The sequence below is a fragment of the Salmo trutta genome, chromosome 18, assembly GCF_901001165.1.
Source record: "Salmo trutta chromosome 18, fSalTru1.1, whole genome shotgun sequence".
Taxonomy (NCBI): Eukaryota; Metazoa; Chordata; class Actinopteri; order Salmoniformes; family Salmonidae; genus Salmo; species Salmo trutta.
In genome coordinates, this window is record NC_042974.1 from 49,125,953 (window position 1) to 49,143,381 (window position 17,429).

Consider the following 17,429-nt stretch of genomic DNA (forward strand, 5'->3'; position numbering starts at 1 on the left):
AAAACTATTTGCATGCCCCTGATCACTCAATCTAAACACTCGATTGACTATAAATACGCAAGTGAAGTGGTTAAAATGCAGATAGTTTGCACTTGTGAAATTATTTTGATGTGACATGAAAGTTGAGGGATTTATGTTTCTAGAACCGTACCGCAATTGAGAATCAATTTACCTTTAGATGCAGTGGCATGTACTCATGGATGCCAAGGGAAGCCAGGCTTCCCCAAATATTTGACCAATAAATACATAAAAATGTGAAAATAATTTATCTTTCATCTCTCTGTGTGTTTTCATAACTTTCCATCAATTCGCAAGTGGCCAAATCTCACTGGAGAAATCATCCGAGCGAGGGAAACAGTGCCCCTCCATCTCAGTATGTGTAGCCCATGTATTTGTTGCTGTCTGGACCAAAAGAGTATAACATGTTGCTGCCATAGCATTTGATTGATTAAAGCCAGCAAGCATTTGGTCTCCCTTGATTTAAAAAAATCATAATTAGCCAATCAGCATTGAGCTGAGCTCAACTGTGGGTTGTCCTGGTGCAGCAAAATGCCCCTCAAGGGAGGCCAGTTGGGATTTGGCTTCAGACCAATCAAATCACTTGTCTGTTTATGTTGATGTCCTGCAGTAGCTAGCTTGCTAAATTTGCCCTTTCCTAAGCCATGGATGGAGATGGGGATTTGGACTTGTGGTTTTGACTTAATTCTCTGCACAGGCCAATGATTATGACAGTGTTTCTGATCTAACCATAAGTGAATATGTTGTGCCACTGGCCTGAGACGATTGAAGTTCAATATGTAGACTAGTAGGCTCACATTACCTAGCCAGCTAGCTAACTTAGCTGGTTCATTGTTGCCCATGGGAGGAAGTCAGGCTAATCAAGCATTTTAGCTAGGTAGCCCGTGACAACAAAAACTTAGTGTACTGTATCTGTATGAAAGACCCATAGACCATTGACAACATGAAAGAGAGGAAGATGGCATTGGCGTTCAACTAGTCTATAAGTAGGGTGAGTCAAAAATGTTTGTTTTACTTGCGCACACACACAAGTACCATGGACGGCCACATGATATTTTGCAACATTGATTAGACTAATTGTTTTTGGTATATTTAAAATTTGTTTTCAGTGTATTAAACTAAACACGTATAGCTTTGTTGATTTGATGATGTTTAAATGTTTAAGTTGAAATATTGCTGGAATAGCTGAGGCTGTGCTCATGTTCTCTTTGTGCTGACTCTGTTTTTCTAAATCAGTAGCTGTTTAGTAAACTGTCGAAAACATTAACGTGCTTGACCATGCCGCAGGTGATAAAACTGTTTGTATGCAATATTTGCTTTGTGGACTTCACCGACAGATCTTGCTCTCCGGTTTTGTGATGAAACAAAAGTAGGTGTTGTTGAATTCATTCCACCACTGTGACTGTTGTCTTTTTGTTGCCACGGTCTTATTGTATAACACAGTGATGTATGAATGAATGTGTTAGAGAGTAAACAATGCCATTATCACAACATAGGTTGTAATATGGCTTTTTAACTGACTTGGCTTCCTCAGTGATTTTACCCACACACTGCTACTGTTTATATGGAGTATTTGGCTGTTTTGTCTTCCAGAGACAATTCACCTCTAAGCAGAACATGTAAAGGTCCTTGGACTATAAGGACTAAAGCTATGCTCCTTTAGTCCATTATTGGGCTAAGCTTAGGCCTAACTGTTCTAGTCACTTCAAAACCACAGGGCCAGAGATACTCATCATTGTGACAGGCCTATTTCACCTTTAATCTTTCAAATACTGACAACTACCATATAGTGTATACACATAGCCAGATATGTGTGACAATCAAGCTGATCCTAATGATTTTTTTTATGTAGCTTGGTTATTGAATAAAGAAGTTTGCAGCTGATTAGTCTTCCCTCGTCATAATAAAGATTCAATAGCATGACAGTAGAAAGTGTCATTTTTGTAGTAGGCGATGTTTTGCAGTTTGCATAATGTCAAATAATAGGGCGTGCGCATCTTTCCACGTAAAAAATCTGTCCAAGGAAAATGTCTACGACATACGCGTTGCCTCTCTGTCCTGACGAATGGCGATATTGCGTAATGATGTCCCCCCCTGAGATGCAATCATGTGCCTAACGATCTGTTTAAACTGCAGGTTATGGTATTTTCCATCACATGAACAACAACACGTGGTCATTGGTTACATTTAATTTACTTACAACTTATGTTTTTTCCTGACATGCCACCATGTAAACCTTATCAGTGAACTTCGCATTCTACAGGTTTAGCTTAGCAGCTAACTTAGCCAGTTGGAAAACACATTCTGCTTACCTTGGGCAAGTCACTGAGTTGGTTAGCATCCAGCAAAAGCTCCTCCAAACTCCGACTGTAGCGGTAGATCTCATCCGGAACGTACAACAGAGAACAGTGCCGCTTATCGATCAATTCAACATGACGATTGCACCGCCACAGGGGTATACACTGAAACATCACGGGGTGATGGCAAAATCCGTTCTTAAAAAATATCCCGAAAAGACGTCAAATAAAAGAAACAACTGAATACGGCCAGCTACTACTCAAACTGAACTAGCTAGATGGCTTGCCAAACACCTTCTTGCTCTTCGGACGGATTTTCAAAGAAAACAAACATCGAAACCACCTCCACAGGCGTAAATAAATTGCACTGGACACCATGGAATACATACGCTGTCTATCTCACTTTGAATACTTATAGGCACCTGATTTTCGCTTGGTTCTTTATCCTTTAATCACGTCACCACTGGGATGTTAGTAGTTTTTCTAATCGGGTCCAGAAAACGATCACATCTCTGTTTTATTTCGTGTAACCTACTGTTTTCCTTGTCCCAGAGTTAATTTCCTCTCAGTCCAGTGTCTGACCCGGAACATTCACTCCCTCATTCCAATCTGACGTCACCAATCCTAACCGCTCCTCCCTTTGTATATCTCCCTCCCCCCTCTAGAAAAGTAGAAGCCAGAGAGGATTATAGATAGGCTTCTGATTCATTCTTCAGTTGGCCTACTGTACCTCAGCTCAGTGTTATTTTAGCCTGAAATAGCCTACAGTTATACATATCTTTTGACCTTTTTACTGTTTTTTTATACAGTTTATTCTGGAGTTATACTTTAGAGCTAGGTAGGTAGAGTACAAATAACAAAATAACATTTAAAAAATGTATTTCAGCATGGGTGATTTTTTAAAATAAAGCATTTCTCTCAAATGTAAACCTGTCTTTATGGGCTCCCTGTCTGAATTGAACATGTAAACCTGGGGTGCATTCAGTTTGGTTCAACGTTTGATACGTTTGCCGGTTTGTAGTGTACTGAATTACCAAAAGGGTGTGCATCATTCTTCAACCGCCTTTGAGGTAGGGCTACGTTTGGGTGTGGTCACATATGGGTGTGACCATCGGAAATCGCAAAACTCATGCAGCCCACATACACAACCGCCCTCTGGGTCACAATCACACTGTTCTTCACTGGTCGTTGAGTATAGTAGTTTTGTTTGACTTGTTAAACACCGTTCTGTCATACTGAATGCACCCAAATGTATGTCCATTTATCAAAAGTAATGAATACAAATATAGAACCCATTTTCTAAATAGTGAGAGTGTAGCGTCTGAACTCAAGTCATTGCTTGCCTTTGTAAATCAGGATTAATAATTAGTCTCCACTTGGTGAACATCTAGGTCAGTGGGTCTCCCTGGGGTTATATGGTATACCCACAGGTGATACTTGGGAAGACTCAAGAGCATAGGCATAATGATCAGTTGCATATGATGGGATACCTTGGGTAGAGCAGAATGTGATTAGGGTATACAGTAACCAAACATTTTGAGAACCAAACAAATGAGAGCCTTGATAATATGATGGGCACGACTGACTTGCCTCTAATTCTCTTCTCTTATCCACTAAGAGGCACTAGTGCCTACTTAATGACAAAACTAGCACCCTGAAAAGAACGCTCACATTATGTCCACAAGTGGATGTAAGGCCAAAAACAATCATGCGTGGTTTATGGAATTTAAAGGGGAATTTCACCCTGGCTTTGCCACGGCATATAGTCATTACTATATTAACAACATTATGTTTTTATCATAAACATCACAATTATCCAAACCACAAGCTAGAACTAGCACATTTTCATTTCACTGGTAGAATCGGGAAGTTTTGACTCCCTGTGTATTGGTCTGCTCATAGTGAACCGCAAAGTCCGGCATTCATAGCTAATGCTGATACCGCCCGCTAGGTAGAGGGGGCTTGCCCACAAACTTGAATAATGCCGTTGTTTACCTCGAACGACCAACACACAGTAAATCTCAGAACTTCTCCAGGCAAGATTTTTTGGAAAACGTTTGTTTTTCACTGTTTGTCATCATGCTCGTATAGTGTTCTGTGCCTGGCTGTGCTAATTACAAGCAAGCGCGAAAATGAGTTATCTTCTACCTACCAGAGATTCACTCCAATTCTGCCAGTGGCTTGGGCTATCAAGACCCTTACAAAAAAAGATTTTGAAACTGCAGTAAAACTGCAGAAACTTCAGTCCACTGTGGTATTTTGGACTCAGTAATTGCAGAATAACTGTAGTGTACTGCAGTTGAACTGCAGTTATTTTGCACTCTAACTGCAGTTACACTGCAAAATTACTGCAGTAAAAAAAGCTGTGTTATTTAGGACTCCGTATTTGCAGCATACTGCATTTATATTGCACTCTAACTGCAGTTATACCGCAGTGCACTGCAGTTGTACTGCACTCTGACTGCAATTTTTATGATGGCTGCGGAGACCAAAGATTATCAGAAGGATTTTCAGGCTGAACTGATGCGGAATCCATTTCGATGGCAGCTCAGAAGTGATGGAACACCAGCAAATGTTTTCCTTCACAACAGCACAGAAGATTCTCAATTAGAGGTAACCTAATGTTAGCTAGCTTAGCTGGGTAAGTTAGCTAGCTAGATAACGCTACAGTCCTGTATTGAACTCTGAAAGCCATAAGCTAAATCATATAGCAATCTTTTGGTAAACAAACTGTCAGTCAATTTCGCCTATGACATGGTAGTCTGCTAGACCTTCAGCAGAGTTTACACGTTTGTTTGTTCGTTCTATCTTTGACTGACGTTAGCTAACGTAAGCTTGCTAATGTTACCAAATAAAGAGTATATCAATTTGGTAGCCATATATTCCACCTTTTTCTGGAAAACACTCTTACTAAAAGTAAAATGTTCAATATAGCTAACTCACTCTGTGTGTTGGTAGCAATGATGAATGTGTATAAATCGTCTATGGTAGGTTAGTTGGTTCTCAGCCAGTCTCAACTGGGTAACAATCTAGTCTTAGCTAGCTGCCAATTTAGTGGCTCTAGTTAGCTAACAGCAAGCTGGCAATATTGAAATGTCCATGTTAGGTATGCTTAGCTAGCCAGTCTAACAGACTGGGGGTGGATAAATTAGGTATTGTTGTATATTTTGTTGTAGGTGGTACAGAATCTAATTCCACCAACATACACTTCCAACCCCTAGCTCTCCACAAGGTGAAGGTAAATTGTCCAAAATATTTACAATCTGACGGCTAAGTCAGCTCAATTTACAGTAAGCATGGTATTAACATGAATTGGGTAGTGTTTGTAGGGTTTTTGTTATGGGGTTACAGGTGGTTAGAGGTAGCCTGAGGACCACAGAGTACCTTCCAGGCTATGTAATCAATTTAGTCTACCCCTCTCTACCTTTTCTTTTTGTAAACAAATCAATTCAAAGTTTATTTGTCACGTGCGCTGAATACAACAGAATACAACCTTACAGTGAAATGTTTACTTACAGGCTCTAACCAATAGTGCAAAAAAGGTATTAGGTGAACAATAGGTAGGTAAAGAAATAAAACAACAGTAAAAAAGACAGGGTATATACAGTAGCGAGGCTATAAAAAGTAGCGAGGCTACATACAGACACCGGTTAGTCAGGCTGATTGAGGTAGTATGTACATATGGTTAAAGTGGCTATGCATATATGATAAACAGAGGGTAGCAGTAGTGTAAAAGAGGGGGTGGTGGGTGGGACACAATGCAGATAGCCCGGTTAGCCACTGTGCGGGAGCACTGGTTTGTCGGCCCAATTGAGGTAGTATGTACATGAATGTATAGTTAAAGTGACTATGCATATATGATAAACAGAGAGTAGCAGCAGCGTAAAAGGAGGGGTTGGGGTGGGGGGGCACAAAATGCAAATAGTCTTGGTAGCCATATGATTACCTGTTCAGGAGTCTAATGGCTTGGGGGTATAAACTGTTGAGAAGCCTTTTTGTCCTAGATTTCGCACTCCGGTACCGCTTGCCATGCGGTAGTAGAGAGAACAGTCTATGACTGGGGTGGCTGGGGTCTTTGACAATTTTTGGGCCTTCCTCTGACACCGCCTGGTGTAGAGGTCCTGGATGGCAGGCAGCTTAGCCCCAGTGCTGTACTGGGCCGTACGCACTACCCTCTGTAGTGCCTTGCGGTCAGAGGCCGAGCAGTTGCCGTACCAGGCAGTGATGCCTGGTTATCTGGAGTCATTCCACAGTGCCCTATTGAAAAATACCCCAAAGCGGGAACATTTTGTGTACACAAGCATGAGGGAGCGGACACCCCTTTTTATGGTTATCCTTTTAAGGATCTGACCCTTTTTTTCAATTTTCGCCTAAAATGACATACCCAAATCTAACTGCCTGTAACTCAGGCCCTGAAGCAAGGATATGCATATTCTTGGTACCATTTGAAAGGAAACACTTTGAAGTTTGTGGAAATGTGAAAGGAATGTAGGAGAATATAACACATTAGATCTGGTAAAAGATAAGACAAAAACAACTTTCTTTTTTTGTGTGTACCATCATCTTTGAAATGCAAGAGAATTTTATTATTCCAGGTGCAACTTAGATTTTGGCGAACATACTCATCATTCATACACAGCGATTATTTTACAATCAGCATGGGCAAACAGCTTGTTTGACAAAGACAAAGATGGTCCAATAGCTACAGTGAGCTCCAAAAGGGGGTATTTTTGGGGGGTAAACGGACCGTTTAGAAATTACAGCAGTTTTTGTACATGGTCCCACCAATGTAGGGAACCAAAGGTATTTTGTCACAACCTAATCTGTTTCACCTGTCTTGTCCCCTGTGTATTTATACCTGCGTTTTCTGTTTGTCTTTTGCCAGTTCATCTTGTTTTGTCAGGTCTTACCAGCACGTTTTCCGTTTCTCATGTTTTCAAGTTTTTGTTTTCTAGTCTTCCCAGTTCTGACCTTTCTGCCTATCCTGACCCGGAGCCTGCCTGCCGTCCTGTACCTGCCGGACTCTGGCCTGGTTTACGAACCTCTGCCTGCCCTCGACCTGCCTTTTGCCTGCCCCTTTGTGATAGTTCGATTCTCTGAAAATTTACTATCCGCCTCCTCTGTCTGCATCTGGATTATATCCTGAGTTGTGATAGTACGAACTGGCCAAGACTGACCCAGCAGACTCGGACCAGTTTCGCAAATCTGTCTCCTCCCAAGGAGCCACCATTGGAAGACACTTCAAAACCTTATGAAAAGACTCCAGACCTTGGCGGAACGCCATGATCACGCTTTCAATGCATTGCTGGAGCAATTCCGCAGATTATCTACTAGGCAGCAAGCCACTACAATAACCCCCAGACTCTCAGTAACCCCACTACCAGCGGCGCCTCTTCCCAGCCTACCCCGGCTTCTCGAGAACCCAGCTTACCTCCTCCAAAGTGCTACGCTGGAGATCCAGGAACCTGCCGGGCGTTTCTCTCCCAGTGCTCCCTTATCTTTGAGCTGCAGCCCTCTACGTTTCCCTCAGGTCGCTCGAAGATAGCGTACCTGACAACGCTGAAGTCCGGGAGGGCACTCACCTGGGCTAAGGCAATATGGAAGCAATAATCCACCATTTGCTTCAGTCTGGAGGAGTTTGAGGCGGAGGTTGGAAAGGTGTTCAGTTCTCCATCGTCTGGGAGGGAGGCTGCTCAGAAGCTACTTCAACTGCGTCAAGACCCCCGTAGTGTGGCAGACAATGCAGAGTGCCTGCAACCCGGAGTCTCTGTTTGACACATTCCTTCATGGATTATTGGAGGTTGTTAAAGACGAGCTCGCAGCCCCGGAGCTTCCCATGGACCTTGACTCTCTCATAGCCTTGACCATACGGATCAATGGGCGGCTGCGACAACGTAGGAGGGAGGAAGTCCGGAGACTAAGACTATGGAAAGGTACATTGAGGACTCTCTTGCTGCAGGTAGTATTCGCCCATCTGCCTCCCCCGCCGGCACTGGGTTCTTCTTTGTGAAGAAGAAGGACAACACCCTGCACCCGTGTATTGACTATTGGGGCCTTAATGACATCATGGTTAAAAACCGTTACCCTCTACCACTCATCTCCTTGGCTTTCGAGCCTCTCCAGGGGGCGACGATTTTCTCGAAGTTGGACCTTCGGAACGCCTACCATCTGGTTCGAATACGGGAAGGAGACTAATGGAAGACAGCCTTTAACACAGCTAGCGGGGACTACGAGTACCTCATGTAATTCGGACTGACCAACGCTCCCGCAGTGTTCCAGGCCATGGTCAACGGTGTGCTCCATTACATGTTGAACCGGTTCGTGTTTGTCTACCTCGACAACATCCTTGTTTTTTCCCGTTCAGCTCAAGAGCACGTCCGACAGGTCGTTCAGCATCTCCTGGAGAAGCAGCTTTTGTGGATAAATGTGAGTTCCATCGCTCCACCATCTCCTTCCTAGGATACATCATTGCTGCAGGAAATATTCAGATGGATTCTGACAAGGTGAGAGCGGTAGTGGATTGGCCTCAACCCACATCCATAGCGCAGCTGCAACATTTCCTGGGGTTTGCTCATTTCTACCGCCGTTTCATCCGGGTTACAGCACCCTGGCTTCCCACCTCTCAGCACTCACCTCTCCCAATGTTTCGTTCACGTGGTCTCTAGCAGGTCTCTAGCAGCTGACCGGGCATTCTCGGATCTCAAGCATCGATTCACTTCAGCTCCCATCTTGATCCATCCGGAACAGTCCCGTCAGTATTGCTGAAGACCAAAAGCTGCATCCCTGCGCTTTCCTTTCCCATCATCTTAACCCTGCTGAGAGGAAATATGATGTGGGAAATGGAGGAGTGGAGGCACTGGTTAGAGGGGGCGGAACATCCATTCTTAGTGTGAACTGACCATATGAACCTGGAATAACTCCGCACCATATGAACCTGGAATAATTCCGCACCTCAACTCAAGGCAGGCTCCGTGGGCCCTGTTATTCACTCGGTTCAATTAAACTATCTCCTACTGCCCTCGGTCCAAGAATGTGAAGCCTGACAGGCTCTCACGCCTGTATAGCCCCGTTGCTACACCATTTGACCCCAAGGGAGGGAGGTCTGCATGTTCCCTGGTCCTGGTATAGGCACATTCCTCTAGACTGACCTGCCATCCTGGCTCCCGTCGGACCCTGGCTTTCATCCGACAACGTTTTTGGTGGCCCACCATGGTTCCTGACGTCTCTGCATTCATCGCCGCCTGCACTTTGTGTGCACAGAATAGAATTCCACGACAAGCTCCAGCTGGCGTCCTTCAACCACTCCCTGTTCCTCACCGCTCCTGGTCTCATTTATCCCTGGACCTCGTCACTGGTCTCCCTCTGTCAGATGGCAACCCCACTATCCTTGCAGTGGTGGATAGGTTTTCCAAAGCTCCCCAATTCATTCCCCTTCCCAAGTTACCCTCTGCCAAGGAGACGGCCCAGCTCGTCTTCTGGATCCATGAACTTGCAGTCAAAATGGTCTCCGATCATGGTCCTCAGTTCTCATCCCAGTTCTGGAAGGCATTCTGCACCCTCATTGGGTTGTCGGCCAGCCTGTCCTCCTGTTTTCATCCCCAGTCTAACGGCTAGTCGGCTCTTTGTTGCTTAGTCTCCGCCAACCCCACCACCTGGAGCCAGCAACTTGTGTGGGTGGAATACGCCCACAACACCCTTCCCTGCTTGGCCACTGGTCTCTCGCCCTTCGAGTGTTCCTTGGGATACCAGCTCTTCCCAGAGCAAGAGGAAGAAGTCAGCATACGCTCTGCCCAGATGTTTGTCCGCCGCTGTCACCGAACCTGGAAGAGAGCCCGGTCCGCTCTTCTCAAGACCACCTCTAGGTATCGGCGACAGGCGGACCGCCACCGGACCCCTGCTCCCCGCTATCACCTCGGGCAGAGTGTATGACTTTCCACTCAGGATCTGCCCCTCCGGTTGGAATCCCGCAAACTTTCCTGACAAGGTGAGAAACCTGCTTTTTCTGTCCGTCTTGTTTTGTCAGGTCTTACCAGCGTGTTTCCCGTTTCTCAAGTTTTTGTTTTCTAGTCTTCCCGGATCTGACCTTTCTGCCTGTCCCGAGCCTGCCTGCCGTCCTGTACCTTCCGAACTCTGACCTGGCATCTGCATCATATCCTGAGTTGTGATACTTTTATGTGTATTAAACTAGTCAAACATTTAGCATTTGGTCCCATATTCCTAGCACGCAATGACTACAAAAAGCTTGTGACTCAACAAACTTGTTAGTTGCATTTGCAGTTTGTTTTGGTTGTGTTTCAGATTATTTTGAGCCCAATAGACATTAATGGTAAATAATGTTGTCATTTTGGGGTCACTTTTATTGTGAATAAGAAGAGAATATGTTTCTGAACAGTTGTACATTAGTGTGGATGCTACCATGAGTACTGATAATTCCGAATGAATGATGAATAATGATGAGACACAAAGATGATAACATCTCACCATTACCAATAACAGGGAAGGGGGGGTGTATTCATGAGTCACAAGATTGATGTAGTCATTGCATACTAGGAATATGGGACCAAATACTAAAGTTTTGACTACTTAAATACACAAGTGAATTGTCCAAATACTTTTGGTTCCCTAAAATGGGAGGACTATGTACAAAACGTGATGTAAATACTGATATGAATATGAAAATGTGTGTGTATTTGCACAGACCAAAAAATCCCATAGCAATATTTCTCCATTGTCCATAATAGCTAGCTTTGAGTAAACAGCATTCCTTTAATGGTCAACTCAACCACCTGGTAGAGCATATTTTTCAAGAGTTCCTAAGATTATGAAGCAACATTTAAATAATTTCATCATTCCAAAATGTTTTAGACGTCAACAACATTTTACAGTCTTGTAATTTCCCATTTTATACACAATTAGTACTGAAAATGTGTAATTAATGAGGTTCGGTTTTGCTAAAATTCACTTCCTGGTTTTCAAAATACAGGAGTCCGATAATGAAAACCAAATGATAATTTTATTAAATGGCATTGGTTGAGAAATAAAATATGCCAAACAAAATTCATAAGTTTAATTTCATTTAAAATTGGTTATCAAAATTATCTCAACCGCCCGGCTCATTTTCTGTGAAGAACATGTAAAATAACACATTTTCATTGAGTGCACACTGTGCACCCTCCTACACATTTATATTACATATGTGGTGTTCGGGTCCACTGGACGCGAGGGTAATAAAAGTGTGGAAAAGTGTGTGTGTGTGTGTGTGCCTTCACTCTGTCTTCCTCCTCCCTGGGCCTGCTGTTTCAACATAGCACCAAGAACCTGCCTGTCTCCCGCTTTTCTCGCACTCTTTACCCTTTGTAGTGTGTGAAACTACACAATGTCTTGCGGGAACTTGCACAATGTTATTACAATACATATTTTCAATACATTATTTCGATACATTGTAAAAAAAAAAATGCAGTACTTTCCCACACTCTACCCCAGCCAGGTGCAAATTGGAGGAGGGACACAACTAATATGACGGCAGAGAGACAAGCTAGCTGCAATCAGGTCAGTGTGTGACAAGTGGGTGGACCGCCTTCCCCTGTTTTGCAACCCTGGGCCCAACGTTACTGTTGATGAGCAGCTTATGCCATTTAGGGGCCGCTGCCCCTTCAGGCAGTATAAACCATCTAAACCCGCAAAATACGGAATCAAGATCTGGGCTGCATGTGATGCTGCTTCATCGTATGCGTGGAACTTGCAAGTGTATACAAGGAAGCCAGATGGAGGAGCCCCTGAGAAGAACCAAGGGATGCGGGTTGTCCTGGACGTGACAAAGGGACTCCGTGGCCACAACATCACATGATAACTTTTTTAATTCGCACAAGCTGGGACCGGAGCTCCTCAAGAGAAAGCTGACGATGGTAGCAACAGTATGAAAAAACAAGCCAGAGCTCCCACCTTAACTGTTGAATAAACGGAACAAGCCTATCAATTCCTCTAAGTTTGTGTTCACGGCCGACAAGTCCATAGTGTCCTACGTGCCAAAGAAAGGCACAAATGTGGTACTCATGAGTATGCTGCATAGGGATGGGAGAATCTGTGGCCAGGAACATCAAAAACCAGAAATCATAATGGATTACAATGCCACAAAAGGATGGGTGGACAATTTAGACAAGCTGGTGACTGACTACAGCTGCAAAAGAAGAACCCTACGCTGGCCACTTGTGATATTCTACAACAACTTGGACATCTCGGGGTATAGTGCGTTTGACATCTGGATGGCGTTGAACCCAGATTGGAACAGAGGGAAGCTCCAGATGGCTCTTTCTCGAGGAGCTTGGCAAGTCATTGGTAAGACCTCAAATCCAGAGGAGGCAACATATCCCAAGGACCCCGGTTTCACGACGTGGCCCTTTTGGGGTGTATATTGTGAACAAAGTGCTTCTCCTGCCAAAACTCCTAATCCCCAAAATGGGAGAATTAAACAATATTTATATTTTTGAGAGTGTGGGAATGGTCCATGGACACTTAAGGGACAGTCATGTCGAGTGTGTTTCATTCGAAAATCTCATGAAGGACAGGAAACACACATAACTGTATCTCCTAATGTGTGCATTTCCCAGCTGTCAGGTTTACATCTGAATGTTGTATAAGATGAATGAATAAGTATAAGAATACTTTTGAAAATATAACACTGTGATGTAGTCTTCTAAATGAGAATTGGTTGTTTTATGGTAACTTATGCACAGTCAGTAGCCACGCCCAGGTGGGCACAAACACGATGAGAAGGCCCCTTTTCTACCCAAGTATAAAATCCCCCGTGACGCAATTCACACCAGACCACGCAAACCACGGTGTAATCAAAGGTTGCAAATGGTTTAATTTGTAAGACCATACAGCATGTAGCGTTGGCTACACGGCTAGAAATGGTTGAACTTTAAAACATTGCCACAGAAGGAACAAATCTTAGATGAGGCCTTTTCAGTCTGCAGCTGGAAATGTACGTAGCCTAGGACGAAGAATCCCAAAAGCCATGGAACATCTATTCTATGCGACAACATGGGTATGCCTGATGTATCCACTAGGAACGCAACCAGAGACTTTTCTGTCGACTCTCTCCAGTAGATGGACCGGCGACCACAGAGAGAAACAACAAGATATACACTCGTAAATATGTAGATTGAAATTTATTTTAGAATGAGCGGTCGTTCATGTAAAGTATTAGCAATTTCCAAGGTTATGCGACGTTCAGTAATGACACTGATGAGGTAATAAAATCCATTAATGAACGACTGTTTTGATAAGATATGAAAAGATCTAGAGTTATATTCAGGAAATTGACACTCTATAAACAACATTTTTCCGTGGTGCCCCGACTTCCTAGTTAATTAAAGTTACATGATTAGTTTAATCTCGTAATTAAATTACACATAGAGAATTGATTTGATAATATACAGTCTTCACATTTAATGATAGTCAACAACATGACACCGGCTTCTGCAGCCATCGTGAGGAGGATTCAGGAGGAGGATGCTGGTGCCCCATCCGCCCGACCCACAGAACCAACAACTCCAATACCGGAAGTTCTAACTAAAGAGTTTGGTGCAGTATTTCTCAAGTAAAATTTTTTTGCAATGTGTTGTCTTATGTAAACAAAGTAGGAGCTGCTGGGCAGGTCTGTCTCACTGTCTATGCTATTGGATAGAGAGCATCACCGCAGCTGTTCACCGCATGTTAGTGGGCAAATGGACATTGTCAAATCAAAACCAAACCTTAATTTACCCGTTGTGACACACGGATGTCACAAACTCCGTTTTAGACAAGACTGACTTTGTGACCCAAATTATCCTATTTACACTTTTAGTACATTTTTACACTAGAATAACTGTTTCTGACTTATATCGATACCACAATAGGTGTTTTTGAAAAGGATTTGTTGCTTTTTAAAGGCATTTGCTCTTTAAAATACACTGTTGATGATAAACTGTAAACCACACACACAGACCAAGTAAAGGATTAACATTGAACATGTTTGGTGTCCTGTTTTTGAATAGCATCAGTTCGAAAGCACCATCAGCAATTTCTGTTAACAAACCATTTCTGTTGTATTGACACTGCCAAATTTTGTCAAATTAGTCCAATCTAGTGTACAATGTCTGTTACGATGATTTGTTGATGTTCCACTGGGCCTGAAATAATGGCATGCTACAGATGGCAGAGTAAAGGCAGGGCAGAGACTAAGTACACCACCAGTGGACATCAGACCGAGGACAAGCGTGCCGTCTCTAACCAGAATGAAACCTCAAAGGTATTTCAACCAGCACCATCACATCAATCTCTAACAGCCACGTTATGAACCTGCTTAGATACTGTTGCTGATCATTTTCATTTGGGGGAGTAGTGTGTAGACCATGGGACTAAAACAAACATTGTCCATGGTCAGATGTTTTTGGGCCACCAATGAAAAACTAATAAGTTCAATGACATGAGAAAACACAACCTTATGCTACATGGTATTGGTAAGAAAACATGATGTCAAAATAAAAATGTAAATGGTGATGTGTATAATAAATAATCTATTTGAATTTCATTGAATTAAAATCTACTTCCTTTCATTCAAACTTAATTAAAACATTCTGTTTCCTGTGAGGCGTGAATTGATATTGGAATTAAATAGCAATTCGCAACTCAATTCAGAATTGACCCCAGCCCTGTTAGGATCCTCTCATATTTTAATAAACAAACTCTAGCCTGACAACGCCAACGAGGACTCTGACAAATTGAAAGGGTCTCATTTAGCCCTGTAGCTAGTTTCACTCCAGATCTATTCATCGCCTCAGATGGTCGGGGGACAGATGGCCATGTCTTTGTTAACCCAGTTTCTGGCCATTATTTTTGAGTAGTCTTGCTCACGTCACTTGAAAACAACTGGTCCAACTGTTGCCAAGTCACTTCATCTTGATGTTTTGGTGCAGTTCGGCGAAAATATTGATTGAGTAATTATTTGTTTGAGGAATGTAACCGTCTTTCTGGGTGATTTGTGATGTTTTATTTGTGCTTCCCATGTCTGTTTTTGTATTTTCATGTAAATTCAATACCAGTCGAAAGTTTGGACACACCTACTCATTGAAGGGTTTTTCTTTATTTTTACTATTTTCTACATTGTAGAATAATAGTGAAGACATCAAAACTATAAAATAACACATATGGAATCATGTAGTAACCAACAAAAACTTTAAACAAATCAAAATATATTTGAGATTTGAGATTCTTCAAAGTAACCACCTTTTACCTTGATGACAGCTTTGCACACTCTTGGCATTCTCTCAACCAGTTTCATGAGGTAGTCACCTGGAATGCATTTCAATTAACAGGTGTGCCTTGTTAAAAGTTAATATGTGGAATTTCTTTCCTTAATGCATTTGAGCCAATCAGTTGTGTTGTGACAAGGTAGGGTGGGTATACAGAAGATAGCTGTACTTGGTAAAAGACTAAGTCCATATTATGGCAAGAACAATACCAACAGAATGAACTACAAACAAACTAACTAGTACTATATAACATGTTACTATACTCTATACATGGGCCATGTGCATTTTCGGCTGGTCTTTCCTGAGATAGCTCCTCTCTGAGATACTCATTGCGTACAGGTGAACGGCCTCTCTCCCGTGTGGACCTTCAAGTGCATCTTCAAAACATACAAATCACATTAAAAATAGATATTACATATACTTTATCTGTGCTAGATTGAGCTTTCCTGACATCATGGAACAATAGAATCATAAAAAATAAAACCTGTCTCTCTAGGCAAGCTAGAGCAAACGGTACAAATATTTGAACGTAAAAAAAATTGCAAAGATGTTTATATACAGAGGCAGGACATCAAATCACATACAAATTATGAATAAATAAAAAACACAAATATGAACTAATATTGAAAAAGCAGGTGGCAAGCCACATAATACTAAAAACATTCAGCCATGATTATCACATCAGCCACTTATAACAAATTTAGGGTAGAGTGCTTAGATTTAAAAAAAATTATATATATATATATATATATACACGTGTCGGTACACTGAAAAGAGCAATCATTAAAATCCAGACGGAAAATATTTACACAAGAAGCAACCTAATATCAAAGTCAAACTCTCAGTCATTTAGTAAATTCACCATTCTTTAATCTAATCCAGTTAGTATTAGATTAAAGTGAGAGGGGGGGGAGATGGGAGGTATAGCAGAGGGATAGATAGAGGGTAAAAGAGAGGGATAGAGAGTACGTGAGAGGGTCGCACTGAAATTCAGTGTAGTGTAGGGTAGGAGATGTTTACATCCCCCGAGATCGTTATACGAAAGACTCCGAGTCCATTTTAGACATCAGTTGAATGGTGTTTCTATATTTTTAGTTCTCTGCCTGAATGTCCGGCAGATTATTTTTTAAAATTTTTTATTCAGTGTATGTTTAACCTTGGTGCCTTTCAGGTTTAACTGATAAAATGTCCAATTATAATCACATGACAGGCAAGTCACCAAGTTCGCTCAAATGATCGATGTTCAGCGGTCATTTAACACTTCAAACCAACGCCCAATACTACTGCCACACTGTGGAAAGCCCAAACTTCCGAACTTGACCTTTGTCAAGCCATGACTTAAAAGTGATCAATTTTTCATTTGGAAGAGTCAGCTTTTTAAACCAACATGGCACAGTTTAAATTGTTTTTACATTGTAGTAAACAATGTAGTGAACAATGACATACAAATCATTAAAATCCAGACGGAAAATATTTACACAAGAAGCAACCTAATATCACACAGTCAAACTCTCATTTCATTTAGTAAGTTCACCATTCTGCCATTCTCACTAAACAGGGGGGTGCTGACATCTCATCCTCCCCACCTACCCAACAGTACGGCCCCTCCCTCGCCTTCGAGACGTTCGGTGTCTTTTTGTTGTTGTTGTTGTTGGGAGTCTGTCTGTTTTTTTAATGTTAAAAATTGATCACCGTAATTGGTCGCCATGTCTAAACACATATGGGACACCATTTGAGGGATTTTAAATGATATTATTAGTAACCAATCAGATCAGTAACCAATCAGTGAAAGAAGTGGAAGAAGCTTTCAGAATGAAAG

At 42.3% G+C, this 17,429-nt stretch overlaps 1 protein-coding gene across 1 annotated transcript in view; it reads right to left on the reverse strand.

The window, feature by feature from the left end:
* LOC115153435 (leucine-rich repeat-containing protein 1-like) overlaps positions 1–2,943 on the reverse strand; it is a 69,759-nt gene extending 66,816 nt beyond the window's left edge. Inside the window, exon 1 of the mRNA XM_029698875.1 lies at positions 2,331–2,943. Coding sequence (XP_029554735.1) covers positions 2,331–2,489 — 159 coding nt within the window. The 5' untranslated portion in view covers positions 2,490–2,943. The remainder of the gene's footprint in view (positions 1–2,330) is intronic.
* Positions 2,944–17,429: the final 14,486 nt, after the last annotated feature.